The sequence below is a fragment of the Danio rerio genome, chromosome 16, assembly GCF_049306965.1.
Source record: "Danio rerio strain Tuebingen ecotype United States chromosome 16, GRCz12tu, whole genome shotgun sequence".
In the NCBI taxonomy this organism is placed as follows: domain Eukaryota; kingdom Metazoa; phylum Chordata; class Actinopteri; order Cypriniformes; family Danionidae; genus Danio; species Danio rerio.
The window spans coordinates 51,764,166-51,781,777 of NC_133191.1; the positions used below are offsets into that span (position 1 = coordinate 51,764,166).

At 33.5% G+C, this 17,612-nt stretch overlaps 1 protein-coding gene and 1 long non-coding RNA gene across 2 annotated transcripts in view; one reads left to right on the plus strand and one right to left on the minus strand.

Annotated features, from left to right (window-relative positions):
* The window catches only part of LOC141378323 (uncharacterized), a 121,499-nt gene that overhangs the window by 99,901 nt on the left and 3,986 nt on the right, over positions 1-17,612 (plus strand). The window lies entirely within an intron of this gene.
* Positions 1-17,612, minus strand: part of mios (missing oocyte, meiosis regulator, homolog (Drosophila)) — a 28,576-nt gene that overhangs the window by 9,715 nt on the left and 1,249 nt on the right. Inside the window, 4 exon segments of the mRNA NM_201333.1 lie at positions 1,861-2,030; positions 7,268-7,522; positions 10,276-10,374; positions 12,736-14,069. Of these exon segments, the coding sequence (NP_958490.1) occupies positions 1,861-2,030; positions 7,268-7,522; positions 10,276-10,374; positions 12,736-14,038 (1,827 nt within the window). The 5' untranslated portion in view covers positions 14,039-14,069.

Sequence of the window (17,612 nt, forward strand, 5' to 3'; positions counted from 1 at the left end):
ATGAAATTTATGCTAAATAATGTTAACATCATGCTAAAATCATGCTAGCAATGTGAAACATCATGGAAGAAACATCCTACCAACAAAACAACAGGATAGCAATGCAAAATCATGATTGGCATTATTAAAAAGCATGCTAAAATAAATTATTCTAACATTGTTATAAATCGTGCTAAAACATGCTAGCAACATTCTAGAATCTAAACCATTTTAACAACATGCAAGCAATGCTAAATTAAGATTAGCAAAAAATAAATAAAAATGCTAAAATACTACCAACATGGTAAACCGTACTAAATACCAAATGCACATGGTGCTAAGTCAAAGCAGAAACATATTGGCAACATGTTAAATCCTGCTATCAATGTTAATTCATGTTAACATGTTAAAACCATACTAGCAATGTGCAAAAGCATTTTGCTAAATCATGTTAAAACAAGCCAGAAACATGCCAAGCACTGCTTTGAACTTTCTAAATCATCTTAAAAACATGCTAAATCATGTTAGTAATGTGTTAAATTATAATAGAAAAATGCTACAAACATGCTAAAACCTTCAATCTAGTGTGTATCATTTAATTTTTCAGAAACATGCCAAGCACTGATATTAACTTGCAAGAAATATCTTAACAACATGCTAAAAGACATCCAAGCAATGGGCTACATTATGACAGAAAAATGCTACAAGCATGCTAAAACCTTCAATCTAGTGTGTATCATTTAATTAATTACAGAAACATGCCAAGCACTGCTAATAACATGAAAACTTCTCAAAAACATGCTAAAAGACATGTTAGCAATGTGCTAAATTATGATAGAAAAATGCTACAAACATGCTAAAACCTTCAACCTAGTGTATATCATTTAATTATTACTAAAAACATCCCAAGCACAACTATTAACTTTGCAAAATCATCTTAAAACATGCTAAAAACGTTAGCAATGTTCTAAATTATAATAGAAAAATGCTAGACATTTTAAACCTTCAACCTAGTGGATATCATTTCATTATTCCAGAAAAATACTAATCATTGCTATGAACTTGCAAAATCATCTTGAAAGCATGCTTAAAAAAAACATGTTAGCAACATGCTAAATTATGATAGAAAAATGTTATAACCATGCTAAAACCTTCAATCTAGTGTGTATTATTTAATTATTCCAGAAACATCCCAAGCACTGCTATTAACATGAAAAGTTATCTTACATACATGCTTAAAACATGTTAGCAATGTGATAAATTATGATAGAAAATGCTACAAACATGCAAAAACCTTCAAACTAGTGTGTATTATTTAATTATTCCAGTAACATGCCAAGCACTGCTATGAACTTGCAAAATCCTCTTAAAAACATGCTAAAAAACATGTTAGCAACGTGCTAAATTAGGATGAAAATGCTACAAATATGCTAAAACCTTCAACCTAGTGTGAATTATTTAAATATTTCAAAAAATCCCAACCACAACTATTAACATGCAAAGTTATCTTAAAACACATGCTTAAAACATGCTAGCAAAGAGATAAATTAGAACAGAAAATGCTAAAAACGTGCAAATTTCTTCAACCTAGCGTGAATAATTTTACCATGCTAAAAACAACAATTTAGCCATGTTAAATCCCGCTAGTGAACATATTAAACCGTGTTACCGGCATGCTAAATAATAGCAAGATATTAAATACTGAAACAAACATGTTAAATAAAGTTAATAATTAACTTAATAGTTAATTTTCTCCAACTTTACACATCCAGTTAAACACTTTTACCTCAATATTCAGTAGTTTATAACAACATGATAGCATATCTTAAATTGAACATTCAATTAAGCACAATATTTTAGTCTAGTGTTGTATTAACATACCAATACGCCATCATAGGCCCCAGGCTCACTGGTGAGGAAGGCAAACATGATGCACAGGTAGGGCTTCTTCAGCTGGAGTCTAAGAGAGCTGCACATCTCTCTCCACAGTGAGTTCTTCTCATCGGTGTAGCCAGACAGAGCCATAGCCACCACATTCAGATTCAGATCACCTGATGCCAGAAAAGAAAGAAAAAAAAAATACAAACAACAGTGAGGAAGATCAGACCATGTAATTAGGCCCGTAATATTTAATCATATTTTATTATTAGTAATATTTAATATAATTATAGTAATTTTGGCCATTTAATAATTAGAGAATGGAATCAGAATGTGAAAACATACAGTTGAAGTCAGAATTATTATCCCCCCAGAATTTTTGGCCCCTTGTTTATTTTTTTTCCCTCAACTTCTGTTTAACGGAGAGAAGACACATTTCTAAACATAATAGTTTTAATAACTCATTTCTAATAACTGATTTATTTAATCTTTGCAATGATGACAGTAAATAATATTTGACAAGATATTTTTCAAGACACTTCTATACAGCTTAAAGTGACATTTAAAGGCTTAACTAGGTTAATTAACTAGGCAGGTTAGAGTTATTAGGCAAGTTATTGTATAATGATGGTTTGTTCTGTAGACAGTCGAAAAAAAGAAATAGGTAATAATTTTGACCCTAAAATGGTTTTTAAAAAATTTAAAACTGCTTTTATTCTAGCTGAAATAAAACAAATAAGACTTTCTTAAGAAGAAAAAAAATATTATCAGACATACTGTGAGAAGTTCCTTGCTCTGTTAAACATGATTTGGAAAATATTTCAAAGAGGAAAAAAAATAAATAAATCAAAGGGGGGCTAATAATTCTGACTTCAACTGTATGTCCAACCACAAGTGTCAAAGCCAATTCCTTGAGGGCTGCAGCTCTGCAAATTTTAGTTTCAACCCTAATTGAACACAGCCGATCAAACTAATTAAGCCCTTCAGGCTTGTTAAAAAACCTACAGGTAAGTGTGTTGAAGCAGGGTTGGAACTAAACTGTGCAGAGCTGCGGCCCCCCAGGAACTGGGTTTGACACCTGTGTCCTAAACAAATAAATCATCATCATCATTTTTTTTTTTGTTTTTTTATTAAAAATGTAAATTTTACATTAAAAAGTTTAATGTAATTATTGTAATTATTGTACTTCTTTAGAGTAAATACTACAGTGTTTTTTTTTTTAAACATACTGATACTGACACCTCTATCAGAGATTGGATGAGATGACAGAGATGACAAACAGCTAAAATGTTACTAACAATGGTCATTATGTATGAGCGATGTGTATTGCATCACCAAAAATTACTGCAGTCCATCTGTTGTGCAATAAGTCAATATATTAATTATTGTGACATGTCAACGTGTAATGCTCAAACACATGGCAGACAACTCAAGAATATTAAATCATAAAGCTCATGACAGTACAATTAGTGAAAGAGTGGGATAAGCATAGTATTTCAAAGGTTAAAAAGGCATGAGTTGGAGAGTTACATCTCAGCATTTCATAAGATTTCTTGAACCACGTCTTTTGAACAGATGAGAGTAGAGACTGATAAACCCATAAAGAAATCATTCTTTATGTAAATGTTGCTAAAAGTGTACCTACAGCATAGGTTTCAAGCTCAATTCCTGGAGAGCCGCAGCTCTGCACAGTTTTGCTCCAACCCTAATCAGACACAGCTGTGTCTAGTAGTGCAGCTATTAAGTGGATCAGCTGTGTTTAATTACAGAACACAGAGCTGCGGCCCTTTAGGACTTGAGTTTGAGACCTATGACCAACAGGCAACTGAATAATAGGGTCTCCTAAGTTTTGATCGAACATAAGGAAATAGTCAAATATGAAAGCAGTCATTTATTTACCATTGTGCGATATTTAAAGAATTCCTGGTGAATGAATTTTGTAACTTGAATTTTGGTTGGAGAATTGACTGCAAAACATTGCTAGACATGCCAACCCCCCAATAAAAAAATAATAATAATCATTAAAGTTGTCCATCTGTCTATTCAGATAAGTCTAAGCAAATAAGTATAGAACATGTCACCATCTTTCTCAGAAAACATATTTCTAAAAGTGTCGTTGACTTGAAATATTCCCCGGACGTTGGTAACAACCAAAGAAATCCACGCATGAAAAGAAAACAAATCTGTTTAGTTTACGAATGAAGTTATGTGTAATAAAATGTAATGATTCAGGGGAAAAGTATTGAACACATGAAGAAAGGGAGGTGTAGAAAGGCAATGAAAGTCCAGACAGCAGCTGAAATCTCTCAGTAGTTCTTCAGCAATCATCTGCACTTCCTCTGTGTAAATGAACATTAGCTGCTCAAGTCCAACATCTACATTAGCAGGAGGATAAAGATGAAACCAGGGTGGACATTTCAGCAAGACAATGATCCAAAACACAGCCAAGGAAACTCTCAAATGCTCAAAAGCTGTAGAATGGCCCAGCCAACCACCTGACTTCAACCCAATTGAGAATACAAAATAAAGATCAGATTTGATAAACGAGACCCACAACTCTGTGAAAAACTCACACCTGAGCAATGCATGTGACTTCATTCTCCATATTAGAGGCGTCTTTAAGCTGCAATCTCCAAAATAAAAGTATTTTATATAGTATTAAATACATTTAAATATATTAAATACATTTTAGTAATTCAGTACATTCTAGTTGTGTTGTTTCATTGTTATTAAACATAAAAAGATCATTTTTTTAGATAAATTGATATAATTTGTGTTGCTTTTCAAAATTGTTAAACGTTTTTGTTGCCTTGGAAATGCAAAATGTACTCGCTAATTAGGAATCGCCCATACGCTTCTATTACTGCCTGCAGAACAGCATTAAACATTCTGCTCACTTTGTGTTCCTGGGAACAAAAAACATCATACGACGTTTAGGTGAACGCTAACAAAGCACAACGCAAAGACAAAAGCCTTGCGGCTGTAGGTGTGAAGAACTACACCCTTTATCACCCAGATCATATCTGTTTTCCAAACTGAGCCAAAACAAATCATGCTTAAAACCCAAACAACAGGCAATAGTACATAAGCAAACAGTCCCATATGCCATATGCATCAGCAGCTTCAGGCTATTTTATTAGTAAAGAACTGACAATGTGTAATACAAGCCATGTTTTTGTTATTTTATTAAGTACACGATAAACGCTTTTGATTGCAAACAAGCAGCTGTCGGTGTCCACCCTCAGTCTAGCCTGGGTTTAAAGGAAATCACACATTAACATTACAAAAACACACATGCAAATAAAAAGCAACTACAATGTGAAATTAAAATGATGAAAACTTGAAGATATAAAAAAAATCTATGCTTTTTTTATTCATGAAAGCTTTTAAATTTAATTACATTCTGTATCATAATATTATTAAAATTTTTAAAAATATATAAAAATGACAAAAAAACTAATATTTAAAAATGCTTTTAAATACAATTAACGACTATTACTGCAGTTATGTAATACTATTAATGCTTTTCTATCTACTAAACACTATTCTGCAGTATTACAGTAAAAAAAAAGATTTTTTGTGCATTACATTAATGACAACTGTGCAGAGCAATGTGCTAAAAATGGGAAAAATGTATTTGAGTTATGGTATGTTTTATATGTTTAATATATATATATATATATATATAGCTGATTCTAGCGTTATGGATGTGACATTTGCAGTAAAAATTCAAAACATAAATTCGCAGAGAAAGTATACGTTAACATTATATTGAATCATCTGTTTATATTTTCCAAAACAACTAACCACAGAGTTATGGAATCAAAAAATTTAAATCTGTGAACATTTTTATACTTTAAATTAGGAAAATAAACATGCGTTATGGATGTGACAAAAAAAAAGTCCCTGAGTTTACAGTATACAACATACTTTGTAGAAATTCTGTGAATTAAACTGCACAACCCAAAATAAATAATGCTCATCAAAAGTATAAGAGTTGGCTCGTTATAGAACAAAAATGATTGATTTTATTTTATTTTGACATTTTTGCATTTTTGAGGGAAAAGCTTTGTTATGGATGGGACACTTTTTCGTTAGGGATGTGACGGATGTGAAATTGCCATTTGTTTGACTTTGGTAAATCAAATATAATAGTTTGAAAACATTGACAGAGACATTTTTAAGTATTTTTAAAGTACTGTAAAACACTTGCCTACACAAAAAAGCGTAGAAACGGTTTCGCTAATTTAATGAAAACATTTTTCTTTTCATGACAAGGTTGACATTTTCATGGAATTGCTCATATATATATATATATATATATATATATATATATATATATATATATATATATATATATATATATATATATATAAATAAAAAGATGCAATGATGATATATATAAATAAAAAGATGCAATGATGATTTGTATATGTGTATTAATCTTTCGAAGCGCTGCATTCAAATCTGTGTTTGATTGAGAGAGATTCAGTTTTTACACTTTTTTAGTTAGTTACAAACAAATAACTAATACAGAAGTACTGGAAGATCAGTTTATAGTTCAGTTATACACACTGATGTTTATGGTAAAGATTAAAATCACTGTTGTAACTGGACGCTGGTGAATGTTGTAGCAATTACATTGTGTAACCAATGGGTGGCGGCAAACAGCCATCAAATTTATGTCACTAAACAGATTTCAAAAATGATCCACCTAAAATGTTTTAAGTGTGAATTGTTGAATTATGAGTTTAAAATAAATTTGATATGTTGTACAAGATGTTAGATTGCTATATTTAGTATTATCAGCAACAGTAGCAAAGATGTACGTTCCTGTAAGAAAACATTGCAAATAATTGGAAATCCGGCGACAGCAATCATCAAACACTTGGGAACAACTGTGGCCGAAACCAAAGTTTACAGTGACTGTGATTTCTCTGGACTCTTCTCAATCGGTGGACTTCTACATTCTGATTGATTCCCGCTGAACCAAGTCATAGCTCATTACCATAAAGATTACTTGATTTCAATTCTCCTCGGCGCACCGTGGTGCTCCTCGCCGCATATCGCCACCGGCTCCTCTTGAAAATGAATGACTTCCAGCTACTTTGACGCTCTCACGCCTTTTGGTGTGAACGTACAGCAAGACTGACATGCCTTGTGTATTCTATAGTCTTTGTTAAAGCCGACCAGTCAAATTGTCGGTGCAACCGCTAATATTTACATGCTTTATTTTGCTTCTCTTTACCATATGGGCATTATTTGTTGGTTTGTTTTAATTGTAATTAATAGTTTAAATTCTTTTAAAAAATGCTATTAAGAATAGACAAAAAGAGAAATTTTCTCTTAAAATTCCTCCTTTTTCTGTTGATTGATTCTGTTGTTGATGTGACAGTGACAGTCCTGTTACCTTTCTCTGAGGAAGCTCCTTTATTCAGGATCTGAATGGCCCGCCGGATGTCCAGGTTAAAGAGGGCGACGGCAGCAGCTCGTTCCCACTCGCCCTCCTGCTCCAGAGACTTCAGGAAGGGTTCAACATCGGTGTCGGGCCCTTGACTGATCCAGCCACACAACTGGAGGGCCAGACTGCGCTCCTCACTGTGGAACCGTGGGACGTCCGTCTGCCTGTCTGAACCTGACCAGCACCGCCGTGTCTCTGTAGTGCCTGAGGAACCAATCGTTATTTCTTTATTCATTCATTACGATCAACATCAAGATCTCAGAATATATCACAATAGGTAGTGAGTGAACAAAAAGTTTTACACCTTTTTCTTTCACCCCAAGATGCTTTTCTGTGAATATGAAAGTCAATTTTCGTAATCTACAGTACTGTACAAAATAGGGCTGCACACATTGGAAAAAAACTGATATTGCGATATTTATTTTCTGCGATAAATATTGCAATATGAATACAGTTTCACAAGACGGTTGTAGCTTTTAATTACAATGCAAAAAAAATGCTTTTCTTATTTTTCTTTGTCTCGTTTCTAGTCCAAAAATTCTTAGATCAAGTAAAAATATTGTTTTGTTTTAAAAGTCATATGAAATAAGGCAAAATTAAGAGGTTTTCCTTAAAATAAGCTAAATTATCTGCCATGGGGTATGTAAAATAATCTTGTTTTCACTTTGAAATGTAGATAATTAATTTAGAAAAAGTCAAAAATTATAAGTAAGAAAAAAAAATTATTTTCCCAAATCATATAATTGTCATATAAATACAGTAATTAAAAACAATTGTGTAGCTCCTGTTTAATTATAATTTAGACTCAACATATATCTTTGCGATGTGACTATTGCGGATGCGCACATTGCGATATCGATGCTGAAACAATATATTGTGCAGCCCAAATGCAAAAGTCTTAGGCTACTAGTATTTTCACAAGAAAAGGTTTTATTTCAGGTATTTCTATTTTTCTGTAGTCAGTTGCTATTTTTTTCATGTCAGTTTGAAATATCAATTAACATTTCCAAACTTTATTCTTGTCATAATTTGTAATTCTACAGTGAGAGTATTGTCTGATCATCATCAAGGGGTGCTTTTCCCAAACAACGATGTAACTTGCGGCTGAACTATCATAGTGCAATACATTGTTTGTATTGAAAACCCGCAGTTTCTCTGTCGCAGATCCATCATTGGAACCACGTTAGTTTTATCGTAAAATAGCCATAATGATGTTTTAAACGGCGTGGAGTAACTACTTCTTTAGAAAAAAAAAACAATTTTGTTTTAGTGTAGTTTTACATGCACATACATTTAAAATAAAATCCAATATTAGTTTTGGTAAACATGCACTCTCTTTCCATATTAATTGAAATATATGTAAACGACAGATCTAGGGCCTGTGTTTCCTTTACAAATATTATTGAGAACATTCCATATTCTATTCTAAAACATAAAATCACTTTAAAAAGATAACACATATTCTAATATCATATATAAATCATATAAATAAATATTGAGGCTATTTATTAAGAAATGAAATTTAATATTTATTATTTATTAGGAAATGAAAAAATCCTACTTTAATAATGTTAATAATATTAATGATGATGAGGATTATTATTATTATTATTATTATTATTATTATTAAGTAGGGTATTGTTTATTTTTTTTTAAGTCTACTTTTACTATTTGGCACAAGCAAGCCACTGCAGAAATGTTCTAATCAACAGGCCAACTGTTTCTAACTACAGCTCCAGAGGTGTAGTTGCAAGTGCACAAGTTTGTGACACAGTTTGCCTATGTTTTTTGAAAAGATGGATTTGGGAAATGGCAAATCAACAAACTGTTTTGTAACAACGGAACTTGCAACCTTAGCTGGCTAACAACGGTTTTGGGAAACACTCCCCAGTCTGTCTGGAATGACATGAACAAATTGAGAAAAACTCAATCCAGATCAACTTTGGCAGCCTCTCTAAGAAGTTTCAAAAAAATCTACCTGCAAAGATACCTAAAAACAAACTATATGCCAGTGTCCCAAGTGTTTTAAATGCATAATAATAATAATAATAATAATAATAATAATATGGTTTTTAAGTATGGTCACATAGTGTGGTCATCCCAAATGTGTATTTGATGTAGTTAATATAAGTTAATGTATTTATGGATTATTTTTGAAAGCATCCTCATTTTTACACAAGTGCCTAAAACTTAGTAGCTTTGCAGGTGTTTTTTTTTTTTTGAAGCATCTTAAAGATGTTGCCAACGTTCTTCTGGAATTAGTTTGTCACTTGTCATTCCAGAAAGACTGTATGATATGTACAGCACTGGCTGTTGTCAGAGTCCTTGCGCAGACAATAATCTCACTTTATAATTACAATTAATGATAAAAAATAATGTTTGGAAATGTCAATTGATATTTAAAACTGACATGCTACAAAACAATATAGAAATAACCAACACTTTACCACTTTAGAAAATACTGGTAGCCTAAGATTTTTGCACAGTACTGAATATTCTATACACAATCAGTGAAGTGTTTTTTTTTTATATATATACACACAATGAGGGGTTTCTATTCTCTCTTCATTGTTCAATTAGTGGATGTTAAAGGAAATTAGAAGTAACAAATTAGTTTCAGTACAAATGAGCTTTGATTGTTCTGTTGAAAACTAAAGACGATGTTTTGAATAATGCGAGAAACCTGTACCAATTGACTTCCATTGTAGGAAAAACTAATGCTATGGAAGTCAGTGGTTTCCAACATTCTTCAAAATGTCTTCTTTTGAGTTTAACAGAAGAAAAAAACTCAGTTTGAAACAAATACAAAGTGAGTAAATGATGGGAGAATTTCTATTTTTGGGTGAACTATCCCTTTAAGAGTGGATGAGAAAAGGTGGCAAGGCCTCTGATAACAGGCCGAATGAGGCATTTATAATGTCTGCGAGAAATACTTCAGACGCACTCAACACACTCACCAGAGCTGGACTTGACAATGTTTTTGATGCCGGAGTAGATGAGGGACTGTTTATTGCTCTGTTGCTTCTGTTCCACATTCTCAGTGTACTGTTTCATGAGTAAAAACTTACATAGGAAAAATAACACAGTCGAATAAAACAAGATCATATGGAGGAAAATGTGATAAAATTAAACCAAACATTTGAAGGATTTATAAAATCATAGCTATGAACATAAAAGAAACGCATTGATTTCTTTTTTTTTTCCACTGATCGCTTATTTTTGAGACTGTATGCTTGCTGTTTATTTTACAACAAATAGCCCATAGATGGCCTTTGGAGTCATCTGAATTGTACATTGAGAATTTTTGACTATAAACTTATCAGTAGTTTTTTATTTATTAGTAAATAAAATGAGAATAATAAAAATATTTAGAATCTCATATCCCCCCTGTAAAAATATACGACCACAAACTGTCAAAAACAAATAAAAAAATTTATCTGACTTTGAAAGTTTAGTTTTTTTTTGTACAAAAAAGTTTGCAAAATAGTGCATAATTAAATAACGTCTTATTTGCTTATTTAAATATTTTACAAACTGTATAATATAAAATGCTAGTAATCTATTTTAAATATATAGATTCTAATATTATTATAATTATTTTTCTCAAATATTTTCCAAGTGATTAACAGAGCAAGGAGTTTTCAGTATTTAGCATTATATTTTTCTTCTGGTGAAACTCTTATTTTTGGGGAAAATAATAAACACTATTCCAAATTTAAACACAGCAAATATTTATAGCCCCATAGAAAATTTGTTCATTTTTCGATTCACTTCAGAACAAACAATTGTTGTTCAGTGACTTGCCTAGTTAACCTAAGTAACATAGTTAAGCCTTTAAACAACTGTATACTAGTATCTATAAAAAAAAAAACTAGTAAAATATTATGTAGCTTTATGTGACAAGACAAAATAAATGAGCTATTAGGGGTTCCCACTCTTTCATAAACAGCAGATTTAAGGACTTTCAAGGACTTTTTAAAGCACCATTAATTTCAAATCAAGCACCTTTGTAATTCACTCTGCCAGCATATGCACCACTATGAAAGCCCTTAGTGTACTTAACAATTTACTAACACTTAATTGCATTGTTGCAAAATCTCAGTGATGATGATGATGATGATGATGATGTTTTAAATGTGTAATTTTCACAAACAATTTTTCAAAGAACTTTAATAAACTGTATATTTGCAATTTACAAGATTTTAAATATTCAAATGTGATTTTTTAAAATATTGATACAATTTGCATTATTTGTCAGTTTATACAGGATTTAAATTTTTTTATTAAGAATTTCTTATTGTTTCTTCTGTTTTTTTTTCAGTCAGTACAATTGTTGAAATGACACAATAATCTTTGTTTTTATTTTTAATTTAGATTTTAAACACTTTGAAGAACCTGCGTTTAATTCAAGGCCTTGAAAGTACCTAAAAACAATCCATATGCCTGAAATTCAAGTACTTTCAAGATGTGTGGGAACTCTGGTTATTAAAAAAATAGATATTAAAACTATTATCATAAAAATGCGTAGAAAAAAAAACATTTGAAACAGAATTCAAATAAATCAAATGGAGGAAATCTTTTCTTTAAACAACTTGTGCAAAGAATTAGTTTTTTTTCAAAAATGAAATTGTTAAAATGCCACCATAAATTAATTTATTTTCAAATTTTGATTTCAAGCACTTTCAAGAACCTGTGTTTGTTTTTAGGTACTTGCCAGGCCTTGAATCAATCCATATGTCTGAAATTTAAGTACTTTTTAGAAGCGTGGGAACCCTGGTTATCAGATATTAGATTTTAAAACTATTATGTTAAAAAAAAATATTATATTACAATTTTACATAAACATTTAAAAAAGAATTCAAATAAAAAATAGAGGGAATCTGGTGTTTAAACGACATGTGCAAAGATTTAGTTTTTGACTAGGGCCAGACAGAATCTGCTGACATTTTTTGCTATTTCTGCTAAGAATTTTGTAAAAAATTTACTTAAATCTTAATCTATGAAATAAAAAATAAAACAGCTTTAACTTTTATTTAATGTTTACAATGCAAATCCAATTTGATCTACTTATTTGGTAAACAAAGCAAGTTTCTCATATAATATATATATATATATATATACACACACACACACACATATACTAAAAGACAGAAAATATTACTTTACAAAGGGTATTTTAAATAAATCTTATGAGCATTTTAATTTTACTTTTATTATATCAAAATAATATTAGTGAAATTCATTTAAAAACTGAATAAATATAAATTTAAACACATTTGCACAAGTAAATAAAGACACTCAATAATGGGCTAAAAATCTGAAGAAATCTCTGGATTTCTGCATGCGCAGATTCCGTGTGAGCCTAGTCATGACCTTTTTGTCAATATGCTTTAAAAAGTCAAAGCAGTGAAGGATATAATGGAGTGTGTACCAGAGAGACCTCAGCTGTGGGTCGTCTCCTCCAGCCAGCACATGGTTCCTCCACACCTGGACAGTATCGTGGCCATATCGAGACTGTGCTCGCTCCCTCATCTTAGTGGCGATGTCCTTCTCAGCCTCTGCGGCCTGTCCGCTGTCCTCCGCACACTCGTACAGGTGCCGTCCGCAAGCCCACATCAGAGATGTGGTGGAGCTCCAGGCCAGAGAGATGCGCTCGAACAATGTGAAGTCATTCATCACGCGGCTGGGGGACACCACCACCATGCGGTTCTGTGCTGACGGGTGCCAGGCGAAGCTGCTGATGATGCTCTCGCTGCAGGGCTGCACCCCACGCTCCATGATGGTGGGCTCTACTTCATCCCCGAAAGGCATCGGAGTGTGCTGCATGTCATACAGCCGGATGATATTGCTGTCCCGTGTTAGCGTCGCTAGTAAACCCATCCGAGTAGGACACCATGCAACTTTAGTCAAAGGTTTAGGCTGTTCGTTTAAAGTAAAAACTGGTTTTTCGAATTTGCGCAAATCCCAAATAGCAACCTGACCTTCAAAATAAGACGCCACACGATCCTGAAAATGAGGGTCTACAGTTACGCCCTGAATTGCTTTAGTATTCACAAACGTCTTCTGGCTGGTGTTACGCAGATCGAAGATGGCAAGATTTCGATGCATGCCGGCAAGAAGCAACTTTTGGTGGTCACGAGGGAGCCAGCAGAGAGAAAGGCAAGCATCGTTTTGACCCAGCTCATACAGAGGTTTGGTCACCAGCAAACCAGAGTCTGCGTCTCCAGAAAGACGAACCTTCTCAGCGGGAACGGCTTCCGGAGAAAACTTACTGCTGATGTCCCATATGAGAACGGAAAAATCAGCCCGATGTTTGTCCAAACCAGCCGCCAGCCAGTTACTGTCCACAGGGTTCCACGCGAGAGTGTTGCACTGCCGAGCGTGTTTAGGAACAAACTCTTTACCCGCGAGGTCCTTACTTTTGGAGTTGTGGCTCTGTCCCAAACTGGTTAACACGACTCGGCCATTGGTATGTCCCACAGCTAACAAACACTCTGGCTCATGTTTGGGATACCAGGCCACGCATTTCATAAAGGGGGTGTCGGAGTTGATGGCCAGCAGCGTCGCTGCCGTCTCCTCGGATAACTGAAGAGCTCCAGCTTTGGTTTCGGAGCTTCCAGAAGGTCCGATCCGGTACAGACTGAGCTCAGTGTCGCAGATCACATAGCGGTCTGCGTGATGAGGAGACCACAGGATATCTGGCTTATAGCCGCTCGACATGGCAGGACAGTGGCTTGTTCAGTGCTGACAGCTGTGGATGATAGAGATACTTAGTATCAATATAAACAATAATTGAGTCCTTTAAATGACTTATTTTACTACATAACATTCTCCACTGGACAGCAATGTAACATTTACACAATCATCATCATCATCATCAGTGTTGTTGTATAATTTAAAAAAGTTAATTATTTGGTAGCACTTTATTTCATTCATTCATTAATAGGGATGTAACAATATTGTAAATACCGTCATACCGCAATAGTAATTTTTTTCAATATTACCGTAGGCGCATGACTCAATAAAACTATATTTCTGAGAAAAGTTTGCTTAGGCGAATGAAGCGAACAGGAGGTAGCGGGAACTACAATTCCCATCAGCCTAGGCGTGGCCATCATCCTTTGTGGTCTGTTGTTACTACAGATCCAGTAATGTAGAAATAGAGTGTGTTGCTAGTAGCGGGGAAGAAAAAGAGCTGGAAATGATCGAACCTAAAGCGGGTTTTAAATCGGATGTGTGGAAGCATTTCGGTTTCTTTCTAAAAACATACGAAAAAGGAGAAAAGGTGACAGACAAAGAAAAAAACAGTATGCAGGCACTGCCAGACTGTGGTGAAATATAAGTCGGGGAATTCGACTAAAAGCAGTCATGGGGACTGCAGAACACAGCACACTTGTTAGATTGATGCAGACATTGACTTGTACCGCAAAGAGACCTCTATCTCACTCATGGCTTGTCCTCTCAAGTGGTGGAAAGACAATGCACAGAGTTACCCACTGCTGTCAAACTTGGCTAAATCATATATCTCTGTCCCAGAAACCTCAGTCCCAAATGAGAGGGTTTTTTTCTGTTGCAGCTGGGGACAGGCCCAGAGATCCCAGCTTTTACCAGATTATAGTTATATGATAATTTTCCTTAAACCCATCTCTATCTAAGTTAGTGAGTGATTAAATGTTGAATGTGATGAGTTTTCAACAATACTAAATTGAAACTTATTTTTTTTTATATGGTTTAATAGTTTTTTTGTAATTAAAATTTAAAAATTGAAGTTCCTGTTTTGAAACTTACAGATAGATGGCTAATTTGCATGTCATTAATATGTTCAATGCTAAAGTAAATAAACACTTTTGGCACTTTTTTTGAGTCTTTTCATTAGTTTTGTTTTTCCTGTAAATTATTCAATAAATACCGTACCGTGCCATTCATACCGAGGTATTATCGTACCGTGAAATTCTGATACCGTTACATCCCTATTCATTAATTTTCTTGTCGGCTTAGTCCCTTTATTAATCCAGGGTCGCCACAGCGGTACAAACCACCAACTTATCCAGCACGTTTTTACGCAGCGGATGCCCTTCTAGCTGCAACCCATCTCTGGGAAAAACACTTTATTTTGATGGTCCATCTGACTATTAGTAGACTGTCTGCTTAATATATGTTGATACTGCTCCTTCAACAGACATTTAACTGACTATATGAAACTTTGCAACTACACTAACCCTACACTCTAAAAACTGCTGGGTTAAAAACAACCCAATTTGGGTTGTTTTGGTAACCCATCGCTGGGTGAAAAAGGGACAAACCCAACGCTAGGTTACTTTAACCCAACAAGTTGGCTTACACGTTTAACCCAGCATGCTGGGTTTTGATTTTTAACCCAACTATTAGTTAAAAAATACTACACTGCTGGGTTGAATGCAACCCAAAACGGGTCAGAAATTAAATCTAGAAACTGGTGATTAAAATCACAAAAATAAAAACAATTCTACAGCAATACATACTTCAGTAATGGAATTTTATTTATGACAAAAGATACAAAAAAAGTGTTCAAATGAATTTAAGAGATTTTTCCCATCTGCACCTCAGCATTAACCCTTTGACTGCCTGCTCTACCAAATGGCTGAGCATGTTTTTGCTGTTTTAAACAATGACTGTTAAAGTCATTAAAAAATAAAGATGATTTAGCGGTCAAAATATTTGACTTAGAACATGTTTTTAAATAAATTGGTCTTACAGTTCACATTTTCAGATTTTTCATAGTAGATGTATTAATTCTGGTACATTTACCATAAACACATATCAACCATCTGGTAGAGGTTGATATTTTAGAAATTATGCGATGTGTTAAAAAAAATGGGAGTTATCTAGCGAGTTGAGAAATGCAATTCAATTTTTTTTTCTTGGTAGGGTAGTTAAAGGTTTAAGACAATTTCTATTAAAATGTATCAAACTGTATCACAGAAACACTGACTAAAGTCAGTAACAATGCATCACACTGAAGTCAGACAAATCACCTTAAAATTGCATATTTGAAATAAGAAAACTTTTCATAACATTTACATCATGCATAAATCAGAAATCATCAGTAAGAATCAATTGCAATGTTATTGCAGAGTAAAGAAAAAATTGTGGAAGTAATAATGAAAATGCATCTTAATTGACTGAAGTCAGAAAATTCAATTCAAAATACAAATTTGTGCACAAACACCAACCCTTACCCCAACCTAATCTGATAAGAATTAGTTGGCATGTAGATGCAATGTAACTTAATTCAACAAAGGGACCATCAATATAAGAAACAAAACTATACAAGATAATTGTTACATAAATATTTAAATTTAGATCATTTGTATCATAGACATTTCAGATCTAAATATAACAAAACAAACCTTTATTTTTAATATGGTTATTCGTTCGTTCGTTTTATTCTCGCCTTAGTCCCTTTATTAATCAGGGGTCACCACAGTGGAAGGAACCGCCAACTCATCCAGCACATGTTTTACGCAGCGGATGCCCTTCCAGCCGCAACCCAACCCCCATCCACTCTTGCACACACTCACATACACTATGGCCAATTTAGCTTAGTCAATTCACTTATTGACCTTATTCTAAAATGCGGAAGTGCGCCTGTTTCCGCGATTAGAATCAGAATAAACGGCAGAAAACGGTCAAACTACTTGCTCAACAAACAAATGTTTGCATAAATATACAGACCAAGTAGAATAATATAATAAGAAAATATCAAATTGCAACATCAAGCAGCGTAACGAGCAGTTTTTAACGTCAGAAAATGAATGCAAGTGAATGAGACCGGAAGTCTCAAGCCAAAAAGATTCAAATGGCAGCGCCCACTCGTCGGCGGAGAGTAAGGTGAATAGCGCATGTCTTTGGACTGTGGGGGAAACCGGAGCACATGGAGGAAACCCACGCCTGGATACAATTAATCGCCCTTACTCATAAATTCTCACAGCTATAATAAAGAAATGAAGAGACCAACTGTATATTGTCACTTTCTCTGGATTCAATATTTATAGTTGTGCTAGAGTAAAATATAATTTTAGCTTTATTTTGTAAACTGTCTGATGTAATTTCTTAATTAAAAATAAAAATGTTGTCACTCCGAGCATTTTAATGTGAATGAAATAGCAAAACACTGTTTTTACTCATTTTTTAGATCAAATAATACCAATGTTTTGACTCCAGAAGGGTTAAGAAATCAATGTTTGGTGGAATAACCCTGACTTGTAATTATAATAAATAAATATATTTGTTATTTAGACCAAATGTCATTTTC